The following is a 14,757-nucleotide window of genomic DNA, read 5'->3' on the forward strand; positions in this document are numbered from 1 at the left end:
CTCCTCTCTGATTCTCCAATAAGGACATGCCTCAGCTTGTGGGTTGGACAGACTGCTGTCCCCTCTCCTTTGTATGATAAAATACACAGAGTCTGAGCCCACAGGCCTCACACAGGTGTCCTAGACTAAAGGAAGCTAGATCCTGCCGCTGGATGTGTGTGTCATAAAGGAAGGAACAGAGGTTCAGTGTGGCCAGGTGTTCTCATTTTTTTCCGTAACAGTTTTATTGATATAATTCACATTCCATGCTATCGACTCATTTAAAGTAGACAATTCATTTTTTTTTTAATATTCAGAGTTTAAGTTTTAAAAGAAAAACCAAAAAATCTCTAGGTTTCCAGATATATTTTCTTGATTTTAAAACACAGATGCTTAAGTTGTTTTTAAATGGAAGGGTGATCAAACTCTGTCAGGAGGCTGAACTGGATCTGAGGTGGTAAGCAGAGTGAATAAACCATTGTAACTTCTACCTTTTAAGACAAAAGTCCCATCATGGCTTTTGTGTCTTGTTTACCCCTGAATTCTGGAGCCTGATACCTAACAAGTGCTCAAAAATTTTCAGAATGAATCAATCTAGAAAAGTACTTTGCCAATTTACAGCTGCAGAACCCTACAGCAAACTGCCATCCAAACTCTTTAAGTACTATCACCACAACAGGGAACCCAGGACCTACAGTGGCAGCCAAATCCATTGAGAGCACTGCTAAAAGTTACTACTTGCCCAGAGTCAAAACCTACTGACCCTCCACCTCCCACCTGCCCTCAGAGCTTTACCTGTAGGGCCAGACTTGAAGGAGGAACAGACTTGAAGCAGGTCTCTTCAAATGCTGTACTTCAGAACAACCGCACTGCCACCCACCCCAAGCTTTGATGGTCTGGGAAAAATTATCCTAGCTTCTCAACCATCCCCTCCTCACAGTAAGAGGCATGCGTCACAGTGAGCAGCTGCCTCCCTGTGTTCCTAATTTCCTCTCTCTCTCCCACTCCCCAGAAGTAGCATCCAGGGGGCTCTCACCATGGCCAAACTCCGGCCCCCTACACTCGGCTCCACTGCGGACAAAACCCAAACTAGGTTATTCCATCCACATAATTGGCCTCTCTTCTTCATATCACTTTAAGTAAGTAAGTGAAGTCACTGAGTCGTGTCCGACTCTTTGCGACCCCATGGACTGTAGCATACCAGGTTCCTCTGTCCATGGGATTTTCCAAGCAATAGTACTGGAGTGGACTGCCATTTCCTTCTCCAGCAGATCTTCCCGACCCAGGGATGGAACCCGGGTCTCCCGCATTGTAGACAGATGCTTTACCATCTGAGCCACTATCACTGTAAAGATCTATAAAGAACAGGAAAAGCAAGGAGAACTCCACTCCCTCAAACAAATCCAAAGCTGCAGAAAGATACCAAAGATGCAGCAGGAGGGTTTCACTGCAAAGCACCTGAGCTGTCCTCTCACCAACATTCTACCACTAGGGCACTCCCAAGTGCCGCAATGTGGGCTTCTCGTGGCAGGATTATAGCCCCCAGGGACTCCTCAAATTCCCCTCCACTATGAAGTTGTGTACCAGCCTAGGGCAGGTAGGAAGAGCTGGCTCTAAGTGATATGGGCTGCCTTCCTGTGTATTCCCAGCACCAAGCAGCAGGGAAAAGGGGGAGAGAGGACCCAGGAAGACAGAAGACTTAGCACTTGACTTCTGTTAGCAAATTGAAGACCTGGGTCAAATTCAAGACCTCAAAAGAAGAACCGTCAACACTCTCAGAGCGATCATCACTTGTTATTTGCCAGGCTTCAGCTGAGCACTCACCTTCACCCAGTGCACACTCACTGTGATCCTAGGACCCGGGTACTCCAGTTATAACTCCACTTACTGAAGCCAGAAGTTACCGATCTATCTGAGGGCACTCACTCAGTAGGTGATTGGGCTTAACTCAAACTGGATAACTACAAAGTCAACGCTCTACTTCTTCCTCCAGAGGAGTGAAAACAAAACTGGAATAGGAGCAAAGACGTGGGTTCAAGTCTCAGCCGTACTCTGAACTGACTGTGACCTTGAGCAACTCTATTTCCTTTCTGGGCCGGAAGTACCTACCCTGTAAACGAATGGTTTAGATTCAAGGACCTCTGGGGTCCCTTCCAGCTGTAAATACTCCTCCTCTGAAAGGGAGATAAGAACATCTAAGCCTCTTTGTGCAGAGCATTAAGGACAGAGTTGATAACTGGCCCCAAGTCAGGGTAAGCCTGGCTCTCAAAAGCCCACTATTCTCAGAAACTCAGACTGCCTATGGGCAGAGGCAAACCCACTGTTAGCTCAGATGTAACAATGGCTCGAATTCAGCTGAAAGGAGGTGGCTCTGATGGGAAGAAAACCTTGTGCCCGTAGCTATGTGTGGCAAAGCCCACCAAGCCAAGCTACACAGAGGCTGGTGGCAGACAGTCTAGACGCAGACCCAGGAAGTCCCCTACATGGGTATTTTCCCAGGTGGAGGTGGGGACTCCTGCATGGAAGCCTGTCCCCCCGCCACTACTTCCAGGGCCACTGCCTCCTCTTCCCGCCTAAACAGCTGCAGCAGTGCAAGCAAGATGGGGCTCTTGGATCAAGTGTGGACTCAGCCTAGGCCAGTCACCAGCAACTGCATTCCAACTAAGCTGGCCTTCTGAAAGGTCAGAGAAATCCCATACACTGGAGCTGCTCCCTATCCTTGAAGGATGACAACCGCTAACTGTCCTACACCTACACTTCAGGAATGTCTCAGAAGTCTGCTCTCTTCTAATCTGGGAACCTTGCCCCACAGGATGAGACAGGAAACCCCAAATCACCTATTCTTAACCTAAGAGGTTCTCCCATGTGGCCAAAGCAAACTTTCAAAAACAAAAATCTGACCCTCACTTAGAATCTTCTAAAGCACTCCACTGTCTTCCAGTTAAAATCAGAATTTATACCACAGCCACAAGGAACTACTCAGTTCCCTGAACCTCTCGGCCTTTCCTCAACCAAGAATGAGTCCTCTTTTCAGGTCTTTTCTCAGATAACTCTTACCTGTCCTTCCCATTTCAGTTTAGCCACTGCTTCCTCCAGAAAAATTACTCTGACCTGGACTGAGCGGGGTGCCCCCTGCTGCACTCCCAAAGAATCCCACAGTCTTCTTACACAGCATCTTCCATACTGCATTGAGAATGTGTGTGCTCTCTGTCAACACAACTTTTTATTATTCACTACGGTATCCTCTGCGCCAGACTCAAAATATGAATGATGCTGCCAGAAGTATGAGATTCATCCATTCATTCACTAATTAAACCTTCACTGAGCTGCCTACTCTGTGCCAGGCATGTTTAGGTGCTGGAAATAAGCAGCGGTCAAATAACAAAGACCCTTATCCAACAGTGATAAAAACTAAAAAGAAAACTGAAGCAGGTAAGAGGGATGAGATACAGCATAAGGTGCATACAGTCTTCAGGTTAACACAGAGCGGTGGGGGCAGGCCTCTCCATCCTAGGGAAGGGAATAGGAACCGGAAGAAGGTGAGGGCATGGTCCACATGGCTATCTGGGGGAACGGCACTGAAGAATACAAGCCCTGAAGCACAACATGCTCCAGGAAAAGCGAAGAGTCACGTCATTGGAGGGGGAAAGTGGTGAAGATGGAGTTAGAGCTCAGGGTCAGGGCAAGGGCAAGTCTGGGGAGTCAGCTTAAGAAGATACTCTAAGGACTCTGAATTTTTACTCCACTATAGAAGCCGTGAGAGGACTTAAAGCAGGAGTGACAGGACACCAGTTAGAGGCTCCTGCAACCTTCCAGGTGAGAAGCTACGGTATATGGACCAGGCTGGCGGCCGAGGAGGTGGTAAAAACATTCACCTTTGGTCACAGTTGACCTGCTCTGGTCTCCTCTCCACATACACTAGCTCACTGAAACTCCTGATAACCCCAAAGTAAGTAATAGGGATATTGCAATTATCCTCTGTAATCTGCTCAGCAGGCGCTCTTTTTAGCCCCACTTCAGTTACCTGTTTACCTTTGGTCACAGTTTTTAGAAGCCAAAAGGATGTCCTGGTAAATTAGATATAAGGTGACAGAGAAAGAGGTAGCAAGAATGACCCCAAGGTTTTTAGTCTGAGCAATGAGGACAGTTGCTTATTAACCTCTCCTGAGGCTCATGTTCCTCATCTGTGAAGCAGGGTTAGAAAGAGTGCCTGCTGAGATTACGAAGGATAACTGCAATATCACTATTACTTATCTTGGGGTTATCAAGAGTTTCAATAAGCTAGTGTATGTCAAAGGGAGACTAAAACCATACAGGGTTCCGGTGGACCACGTGTCGAGATGGCTCCCGGCAACTATGGGATTGAATTCAGTTCCTTGGAACTTCATTTAAAGGCAAGGCAAAGAAAAGGCTATCTGGAGTTGCTGGAATGTATGTCCAGAGGGGAAGGTGGTTACCACATCAAATATGGAGGGTTATACCAAGTTCCCTGAACACCAGGCCTCAGACAGAGGCTCCATCTGGGTTTACCAGTAACACCTCAAACTAAAGTGGGTGAAGTTTCTCACTCAATGTCAGATTTTATGTGGACAGTTTTACAAAGTTCATCATAAAAGCCCACATTCCTTACCTTTCACACCTAAGGCTTTGTCAGTCCAAAGATGCAGCCAGAGGAAAAGAGCCCAGCAAGACTGTCTCTCTGATTCTGGGAAAATCCCCCATGGAGACACCCTGCTGCTGCTGCTGCTGCTGCTAAGTCGCTTCAGTCATGTCCAACTCTGTGCGACCCCATAGACGGCAGCCCACCAGGCTCCCCAGTCCCTGGGATTCTCCAGGCAAGAACACTGGAGTGGGTTGCCATTTCCTTCTCCAATGCATGAAAGTGAAAAGTGAAAGTGAAGTAGCGACTTCACTGGTCCGAAGTGATCTAAGGGAGTGGCCAGAAAAGGACAGCCTTACTTGCTATAGGTTCATAAAAGAAAATAAATTTTGATACCTGGCTAATAAAAGGATGGGAAACAGGGTGAAGGGGCGAAGGGGTGGGTGATGGGATATCAATCAGAACGTGCTGTTTTTCCTCGTGTCCAGCTCTTAGTGACCCCATGGACTGCAGCCTACCAGGCTCCTCTGTCCATGGCATTTTCCAGGCAAGAGTACTGGAGTGGGGTGCCATTGCCTTCTCCGGAGACATCCCAGGCTAACTCCAAATTATCAATCTTCACTTAGCAAAGGCATGGATAACCCCTCAGAATGGGTAATTACCACAAACTACTGACACATATACAGTTGATCCCTAAACAATGCAAAGGTCAGGGCACCAACCTCTAGCTCAGTGAAAAACCCACTTATAAGTTTATAGGCTGTGCGAGACATCTGCTGCTGCTCTCATCTGCGGTTCTGCGACAGCAGAGAGGGTAGGACTAGAGTATTTACCGAGAAAAACCTACATAAGTGGATCCATGCAGCCTGAACCCATATCGTTCAAGGGTCAACTGAACCCATATCGTTCAAGGGTCAACTGAACCCAGCTTTGGAATGCATCTTCCGGAATCTAAAGCACTTACATCCATGAGGGACATTTCAAGTCATGAACTGGGCCACCCCGTAACAAGGTATCAAGCTGACCCACAGGCAGCCTCAGCACAGGGTTAGTCTCGTCGTGTTCTGACTGAAATCCCATCACCCACCCCTCTGCCCCTTTTATTAGCCAGGTATCAAAATTCATTTTCTTTTATGAACCTCTAGCAAGTAAGGCTGTCCTCTCCTGGCCACTGCCTTAGATCACTCCGGACCTGCCAGGGAAGTCTGGGAGCCCTCTGGAGGCCCCAACACCCTAATTACCCGCTTCGAGGTTGTCTTGGATTTTGCAAACAGGGCCAGTCCCATCCGCCAAGCTCTCCATGTTAGAGAGGTTTTGTGGTTTCAGGTCCACTGCTCTGCCTCCTCTCCCTCCCTTTGGGAGGGAAAGAGTGCTGAGTAACAGCTCTAAAATGCTTACTCTAACCTAGGTCCCACTGCAGAGGCAGTGGGTCAGCCAAGAGGCTCCACCCCGCAGGGAGGTTCAGAGTTCAGATCTACAAAGACCACCCCCTACCTGCCCAGGGCCCCAGACCACCTCCAAAGCACCTGTCCCTCCCCAGCAGGTGTTATCTCCCAGTGAGTGTAAAACTCAAACACCCTGCCCAGATCAAGGGACAGGTTCCTGGGGAAGGCCTCCTTCCCTTCTCCCCTTCAGAGGGCGTCCCGATTGTGTGCACAGTTCTTCACCAAAAGGTGTACAATATAACTAGCTATGGAGTTTAAAACAAATAAAAATAACCATAATGCCATTATTAGACTTGACAAATAATTTCCTAATATCTACACTTTCAAAATTTCTTCTTATATAACCTGTTTGTTTGAATCAGGATTCAAACATGATCCACACAAGGCATTTGACTGATGTCTCAACTTTTCAACCATAACAGTTCCCGCTTTTAAAAATGCTTACTTACTTTTTAATTGAAGTGGACGTACAATAATATATGTAAGTTGTAGGTGAAATATAGTGACTCATGGTTTTTAAAAGTTACACTCCATTTATGGCTTCCTTGATGGCTCAGTAGTAAAGAACCCACTTCCCAATGGAGGAGATGTGGGTTTGGTCCCTGGTTCAGGAAAATCGCCTGGAGAAGGAAATTACAACCCACTCTAGTATTCTTGCCTGGGAAACCCTATGCCCAGAAGGAGTCTTCGTGGACTACAGTCCATAGGGTTGCAAGGAGTCATACACTACTTAGCGACTGCTGCTGCTGCTGCTGCTAAATCAAATCGCATCAGTCGTGTCCGACTCTGTGCGACCCCATAGACAGCAGCCCACCAGGCTCTCCTGTCCCTGGGATTCTCCAGGCAAGAACACTGGAGTGGGTTGCCATTTCCTTCTCCAATAACACTGAACAACTCCATTATGGTTATTATAAAATACTGGCTATACCCCGTGTTTGTACAAGACATCCTTGTAGCTTATTTTGTACGTAATAGTTTGTATCTCTTAACCTTGCCCCTCTTAACCCCCCCATCTCAACGTTGCCCTACCCTCCTCCCCTCTCCCCACTGGTAACCACCAGTTTGTTCTCTGTGAGTCCATTTCTGTTATACTCACTAGTTTTGTTTTATTCACTTATGTATTGACGGCTGTGCTATGCCTCCGTTGCTCTTGTTTCAGCGAGCAGTGGCTACCCCCTAGGTGTGGTGCACAGGTGCCTCTTGCAGAGCCCAGGCTCTACCGTGTGCAGGCTTCAGCAGTTGCAGCACTCAGGCTCAGCTGCTCCATGGTGCGTGGACTCTTCCTGTACCAGTGACTGAACCCGTGGCCCCTGCACTGGTAAATGGGAGTCTTATCCACTGTGCCACCAGGGAAGTCCTTGCTGTATTTTTTTAACGCCACTGATTTACTAACAAAATAATCTGCCCTGTAGTTTCTCACGTTCAAAAACTGAATAACTGCTACCTCATGGTCCATCAGTGTATTCTTCTATCCTCACAGATCTATGATTCTGTTAGACGTGGGTTCAATTTTTATTTGGCAGACACAATTTTTACAGACAGCACTGTGTACTTTCTATTATCACATTCACTGTAAGGCACCTAATGCCTGGCTGCTACACAGGCTGCTCTGATATACACCTCCAAGCAACTGGCTTAGGTTCCTAAAGCCAGAGAAGTGTCTCTCCAGCCTTCACAGAACTTGGATTCAAAACTGAAATTCTTAACCACAACTGCAGATATAAACATACACATATAAAAAGCTCTCCTTTGTAAAAATTGTGAATCACTGCTATATACCCAAAAATGATATAAACATTATAAACCAAGTATATCTCAATTAAAAACAAATCAAAAAGCTCTACTATGGTTTATTTTGTGGGGAAGGGGTTTACCAGAGAAAAAGTGCTTTTGATAGTAAAAATACTAAAGACATTTAGACCTATTCCAATTCCCTTATTTTACAGATGAACACAGGCTCAGAGAGAGTATGGGGGTTGTAATGCCCACAAAGTTGGACACAAGCAGAATTACACGCAAAATGAACACCCCTAATAATGGTTATGATTTATTACAGCTAACACTTATTAGATGCTCTGTACTTGACATTAAGCTAAGTATCACACTAAATATTTATGAATCAGTTACTATTACTATTCCCGTTTTGAGGATGAAGGAACAATGGCTTAGAGAGGCTGAGTTATTTACTCAAGACTGCACAGGAAGTTAGGAACAAAGTTGGGACTCAAAATTACAGACTGTTATACTAACAAATATATATGGAATTTAGAAAGATGGCAATGATGACCCTGTATGCAGGACAGCAAAAAAGACACAGATGTGTATAGCGGACTTTTGGACTCAGAGGGAGAGGGAGAGGGTGAGATGATTTGGGAGAATGGCATTGAAACATGTATAATATCATGTAAGAATCGAATTGCCAGTCTATGTCCGATGCAGGATACGGCACGCTTGGGGCTGGTACACGGGGATGACCCAGAGAGATGTTGTGGGGAGGGGGGTGGGAGGGGGGTTCATGTTTGGGAACGCATGTACACCCGTGGTGGACCATGTCAATGTATGGCAAAACCAATACAAAATTGTAAAGTAAAAAAAAAAAAATAAAAAAAGCAGAGATAAAAAATAAAAAATAAAAATAAATAAAAACACATTCCACACCAACAAAAAAAAAAAAAAAATTATAGACTGTTTAATTCCATCCAGTCCACTTCTAGTGGTGGGGAAGGAGCGAGCCACGGTCTGAAGCAGCTCTGACACCATGAGGTCTTCATTCAGTGAAGACTGACTGATACCCTAGATCCCCGTCAGTGCCCCACCTAGTACACCAGCTGTGGGACTGGTGGGTGAAGAAAGATGGGAAAGGGCCCAAACGCAGGAAGGAAACGGAGACTTCGAGTGGAGGTTTATTTGGGGCCAGTTCAGTGTGGCACAAGATTCCTGGGGTTGCCATGGGTTAGCTGGGATTATAATCCTTTTTTGTTTCATGCCACCAGTTAGCTGTACTTCAAAGGGACACAGGAAAAAAAAAAAAGATACCCAGAATATACATGTGCAAGTCTCAGACCCTGACGCCAACTCTCCTTTAAAGAGAAATGAAGAAAAAGATCACAGAAGTGTCACACAATCCACCCACTTATTCCCTGCTAGGGGTGCTGGAAGTTTGTGGGGATAATGCACTCTCAAGTCTCTACCTACTACATGTATACCAGCCACAGCAACTTTTAAAAAGCTTTTAACACAGCAAATGTTTAGTTCAGTTAGACTCGGCTTTGCCCACAGCCCTAAAGAGCACATGTACACTCTGCCAAAAGCTAATTTTTACGAAAGGCAGATAAATTAAAACTTATTTTAAAAGCATTTGTTGCAACACATTCCAAAGTAAAAGTAGGCAATTGTTTGAATCATCAACCTTTCCAAAGATTATCCATACTATGTCCTTCATGTCTGTGGAGAAGCAAAGGTCTACTTAAGGAGACAGATCCCATATATTTCAGAGTACTGATAAAATACCAGAAAAGGAAAATACACCATTCTCCAACCCCCTCAATTTTACAGGTGGAGAAAACGGAGACCCAGAACAAGGCCCAGGAAATCCCAAAGTTTTAGTCTTCCACAGTACAGCAGCAAACACATGCCAGGCACCAGACTAAATACTTGACACGTACCATCACAGTGAATGCTCACAATGCTCCCTTGAGGCAGATAAATAACTTTACTTCTAGAATATAATGAGGAAGCTGAGGCACAGAATGGTTAAATTATCTTGTCCAATGAAGCACAGCTAAGCAACTAGCATTCGAATGCAAGCAGTTTTGACATCAGAACCTTTGCTATCTTCTTCATTAAAAAAAAAAAAAAATTCAGCTGTGCTAGGTCATAGTTGCCATACACGGGATTTTTGCTGCAGCACACGGGATCTAGTTCCCTGACCAGGGATTGAACCTGGGCCCCCTCCACTGAGAGTGGGGAGTCTTAACCATCACAGAAGTCCCTCATTTCTTCTTGTAAATGAGACATCCTGCCTCTCTCATACTTAAAGAGTTGTGGCTAGAATAAGGAAAAGAAATTTTAATGTTTTCAAAACATTCTAAGGGAGAGAAATACAAAAAGCCAAAATGCAAATGCCAAGCCTTAAAACCACTAAGACAGACACTTAAACCAGAACAGAGAACCCCGCAAGAAAGGGGGGATATCACAAAACATTTTTCATTACTAGTTACTGAGTATGTCTCTTAAAGAACTAAAATACTAGCATCTGAGCCAAAAGGAGAGCTAAAAATAGGCGTTTGCAGAAAGCTTTGGAAAGCTCTTGGCTTACTTAGGAGGCACCAAAAACATATGCATCACAGAACACAAAATTTCCCCAAGACCACACTGTCACTCCACTGGTGTCACATTTAAACTTGTCCAAATAAAATCAGGGCTGGAAAAGGGCCTTTAGTGATCCATGTAAATTTCAAAGAAAGGGCCACTATCTACCCTGAACACAAAATTCTCCTTCAAAAAACATTCAAGCCCTAACAACAGGCTTAAACAGAGAAGCTACTGGATTAATTCAGAGTTTGTCTGTCGACGACTATTCTGAAGGTTCAATACTAATGAGCGGACAAGACACTTTCTTGCCTAACAAGAACAGAGGAAGTCTACCGGACTTAGAATTTTGCTTTGGGCACTTAAAGCAAGTTGGCTTTTCTACTCAGAGGTAAAGGCCAGATGCCAGCCAAGCTGTCTTCTTCCCACGATCAATAACCCCGGTGACGCACCCTACCAAGGGCCCCTAGACTTGCACAAAATGCCAGCTCAGGCATCCAACACCACCTGATGTCATGGCTGATTTAAAACCCACAAGGCAGGTTCACCATTAGCAGAGCAGCAGCAGCCAGAGTGAGTAGCCCCATTTAAACTTCTGAGGAGTGCTCTCTCCTCCGGATGATTATACCCTGAGTTTAAAGAGGGGGGAAGGACCAAAGAGTATCTTCAAATTGCTTTTCCTCCCTCCGTGGGTGGATCAGGAGATTTGCAAGAAAATGGAGATTTCAGCACTGCCCTTTGCATAAGAGGGTTCTGGAAGGAAAAGGGGGGGAAGGGGAGGAGGGCAAAAGGAAGAGAACATGGTTTGAGGTACTATTAGTAAAAGCCAAAGGTCCCCTCCCCCAAATGAAGCAACCTTATAAAGAAATAAAAATTACAACATGCCATTTTCAGAATTCGGTGTTCTGGTTTCCCTGGGACTACGAGGGATTCTATTCCCTTGAATATTAAGCTGCCCTTTCAACTTTCCCCATTTTGATGGTTTATACCAGTCAGTCTCAAGCAGAAGGGGAGGAGTTCTGAAAAAGCCGTAGGGCTATGGCCACAGGCCATCGTATAGCTTCAATTGGGTTTTAATACCGGCTCACTGCAAGAAGATCCTGAACCCAAGAATCCAGCCCCAGGGTGTCTCTACGGGCTGGCAAAGGGAGCAGGGCGGGCGCGCCCCCCACCAAAGGCGACGATCTATTTTCGGCAAAGGAAGGCCTAGCGGAGACTCCATATTCCTTACCCTCCTTCCCCCACCAACAAGGCTCTGCGGGGACTTCCCGCACATCCACCTCCCCCTGAGGGGCCGGGTCCGAAAGGACCCAAAGTCATCGAGGAGGGAGAGGGAGGGCGCGCCGCTCGGCGGTCACATGCCGCCAGCCGCGCGGGGAGGCACCACGTTGTCCCGGCTGCGGAGGAATGCCGGGAAGGGGGGACGCGCACTCACACCCGCGCACACGCACACTCCCGGCCGCGCCGCCCGCACCCGCCTTCCGCCCCGAGCGCCGCGGCGACCGCCGAACGCCCAGGCCGAGCGGCCGCGAGCAGCCCGCGGGCCGGCGGCGCGGCGCATGGCGCCCAACTGTCACCCGCCCGTCCGGCCTGGCCCGGCCACTCCCTCCCCCGCCGCCACACGCCCCTCGAGTCGCTGCATGCCCCCTTACTCGCCTCACATTTCCCCTCACTGGACGCCCCGCACACTAGCCATCCGGCTCCCTCACAAGGCGGAAGGTCCCCGGGATCAGGCGAGGGAAAGCACCGAATTCAATGACACGTTGGGTTTCCTCTTCTCCCCATTCTCCCCGTAACCGACCCCTCGAGCCGTCGCCCACGGCCATTCTACCGCCTAACACCATCTACTCGAGAACAAACTTGTTAACTTTTAAACCCCGAATCCGTGTGGTCGGTATGCACTCATCGCCGGGCGTTTTGCTGCTTATGACATATACTCATTAAACATTTACAACATGGGGACGATAGCAACGCTACCAAAACGAGGAACACCGGGCGGGGGGGTGGGGTGGGGGGGCTTCCCAAGGAAGGTTCAGGCAAGAAACCGTCTTTCACACCGACACGCGGTGGGGGGAGGGGGGAGAGAGGGCCCCTTTCACCGAAACCAGCGCCCACCCCTCTCCCCGCGAGATAGGCCGGGACCACGCCGTTGCCCACTAACCGCTGCGGCCCAGGCGGTGGCCGTAGCCTCCCGGAGGCCGGGCCCTGCGGCAGGGGCAGGTTCCCGAGTGTGCTGGGGGGCAGGGCACGGCGACCTGAATTAGCCAGGAGATAATGGGAAAAAAAAAAAAAACACCCGAGTCACCACGACCCACTGTGGCGGACCCCCGGGCCCTGGAGGCCGCTGGGGGAGGGGACGCCTATGTCCCCGGAAGAGGCCCCCGGTCCCGGAATACCAAACGGAGACCCACCTGGAGGAGACTGTCCGTTCACGGTGGCCAGGACCGGCGGCAGCGCGTTCTTAGTCCACGGGTTCACCTTGGGCGGAGGGGCCTCCACGAAGTCTCGGCGCCCGGCGCCCGCGGCTCCAGCAGCTCCTCCGCCAGCGCCCAGCTCGCCGCCGCCGCCCTCCTCCCCGTCGCTGACGGCCAGGCCCTCGGCGCCGGGCGGCTGCGGCGGCCGCGGGCTCTCGCGCTCCAGCTGCCCGGTGCCTTCCCTGTGCTGCTTGGCGCAGGGCGGCCGAGGTCTTCGGGTGCCGCCGTCCGGCTCCCCGCCTCCGACGTCGTTCGCCCCGGGCTCGCCCTTGCCCTCGGGCGGCGGCAGCGGCTTCTTCCTCACCAGACCCCCGTGATCTTCGGCCTGCAAGAGCGGGGCGCCCCCCGGCAGCAGCGGCTCCACCTGAGTGGCCATCTGCGCGCCCGCCCCCCCAGAGAAGCCGGGCGCGCCCGAGGCTGCCTCCCCCGCCTCGAACTTGGCTCTCACAGAGCCCGCGACGCCTTCCTCCGGGGCGCTGGGCCCCAGTCTCGGCGGAGAAGGTTCGGGGTTCACGCTAGGCGCGGCCCCCCCTCCCGGTCGGATGCAGCCGCCGTAGATCCAAGGCCCGCTGGCGGGGCGGGGGGGGGGGGGAGGAAGGCCCCCCACTCTGCGGTCCAGGCCTCCTCGGCGCGCGTCCCCCCCCGCCCGTTCCTCGCAAGGAGCCCCCACCCCGAGCCTGGCAGGCTTCTCGTCCCGTCCCTCCCTCCCCCCCGCCCCCGGGGCGGCCCGGGCTTCCCGGCACGGGGGCTGCAGCAATATGGACGGACGGGGGAGAGGCGCGGCGAGCCGAGCTGACCACGCGATCCGCGGCAGGCGGCGGGCGGGCGCGCGCCTCGCGACGCAGCGGGCAAGGGGAGGGGACGGCGCAACGGGGGCGCGCCCGCCGGGGCTGGCCCTGGGCGACGGGCCGGCGAAGGCGGCGGGAGCGCGCGCGCAGGGCCTCGCGGCCCCGCCCCTGGCCCCGCCCCTAGCCTCCGATTCCTCGGCGCACCTCCCGGGCTGGTGGGTGAGGGGTACTCAAACCGGACGGGGGCGAGCACGTGCCTGATGCAATTCGGAAGGGGGGTGCGGTCAGCGAGAGCCGGGTAGGAGAGACCGGGTGATATAAAGAGGGGGAAGTGTCTTAAAGAGCCAGCGCGTGAGAGCGTCCGCAGGTGGAGCACATGGGACCGCGCCACGCGGCTGGCGGGGCCTGCTCGCGCTCTTTAGGTTGGGTGCGCCAGAATCTGGGGAAAGAGCCATTAATATCACCCTGAGCTTACAGGATGATGGGGTGGGGGTGCTGTCGCCTCACTTGCGTGCCATAGGCCTGGCCCCTCCAGGCTCTGCCTGGGTGACCTTGGGTGAGCCGGCCTCACCTCCGCGGACTGTGATCGGCTCTTCCCAGGCAGCCCTGGCCAGGTCACTGTCCCGACACCTGGCCTAGAAGACGGGTCTTTAACCCTTGGGGGCATCGGGCGTCTAGGAAGTGAGCAGGAAATTACCAACAGCCCCCAACCCGGCCAAGCCCTGAAACCGAGTATTTATGGGTGAGAAATGTCTTTTTTTTTTTTTCTCCCTCAAATGGACTTCAGTTTTTATAAGAATTGCTTGGGGCAGAGACGAACCAACGCCGAATTGGAACTCTGGAGATCCGAGATTTTATCCTGACCCTGATCCTGCCCCTTACCAACTCTGCATTAGTTGGGTCTCAGTTTCCCTATTATAAAATGAAGACAGTGGTTTCAAATTCTAGTGCACATTCAATTAAATATTTACTGTGGGGGGTTTCTAGGAACAAGGCTTGGAAAAAACAAGGCTTGCAAGGACCTCATGGAATTTGCATTCTAAGGTGGAGAAAGAGTAAAACAAACTTATGAACAAGAGCTTGTCTCATATCTATGAATAGACAGTAGCTACTACGGCAGTAGGTCACTAGATCAGTTACTTTAGTTTGGATGATGAGGG

At 50.1% G+C, this 14,757-nt stretch overlaps 1 protein-coding gene across 2 annotated transcripts in view; it reads right to left on the reverse strand.

The window, feature by feature from the left end:
• The window catches only part of LARP1 (La ribonucleoprotein 1, translational regulator), a 62,400-nt gene extending 48,806 nt beyond the window's left edge, over positions 1-13,594 (reverse strand). For both annotated transcript variants that reach the window (XM_040241464.1, XM_040241462.1), the window contains exon 1: positions 12,747-13,594. In XM_040241464.1, coding sequence (XP_040097398.1) covers positions 12,747-13,185 — 439 coding nt within the window. In that variant the 5' untranslated portion in view covers positions 13,186-13,594. The remainder of the gene's footprint in view (positions 1-12,746) is intronic.
• Between the last annotated feature and the right edge of the window lie 1,163 nt (positions 13,595-14,757).

Source organism: Oryx dammah, unplaced genomic scaffold (genome assembly GCF_014754425.2).
Source record: "Oryx dammah isolate SB20612 unplaced genomic scaffold, SCBI_Odam_1.1 HiC_scaffold_5, whole genome shotgun sequence".
NCBI lineage: Eukaryota > Metazoa > Chordata > Mammalia > Artiodactyla > Bovidae > Oryx > Oryx dammah.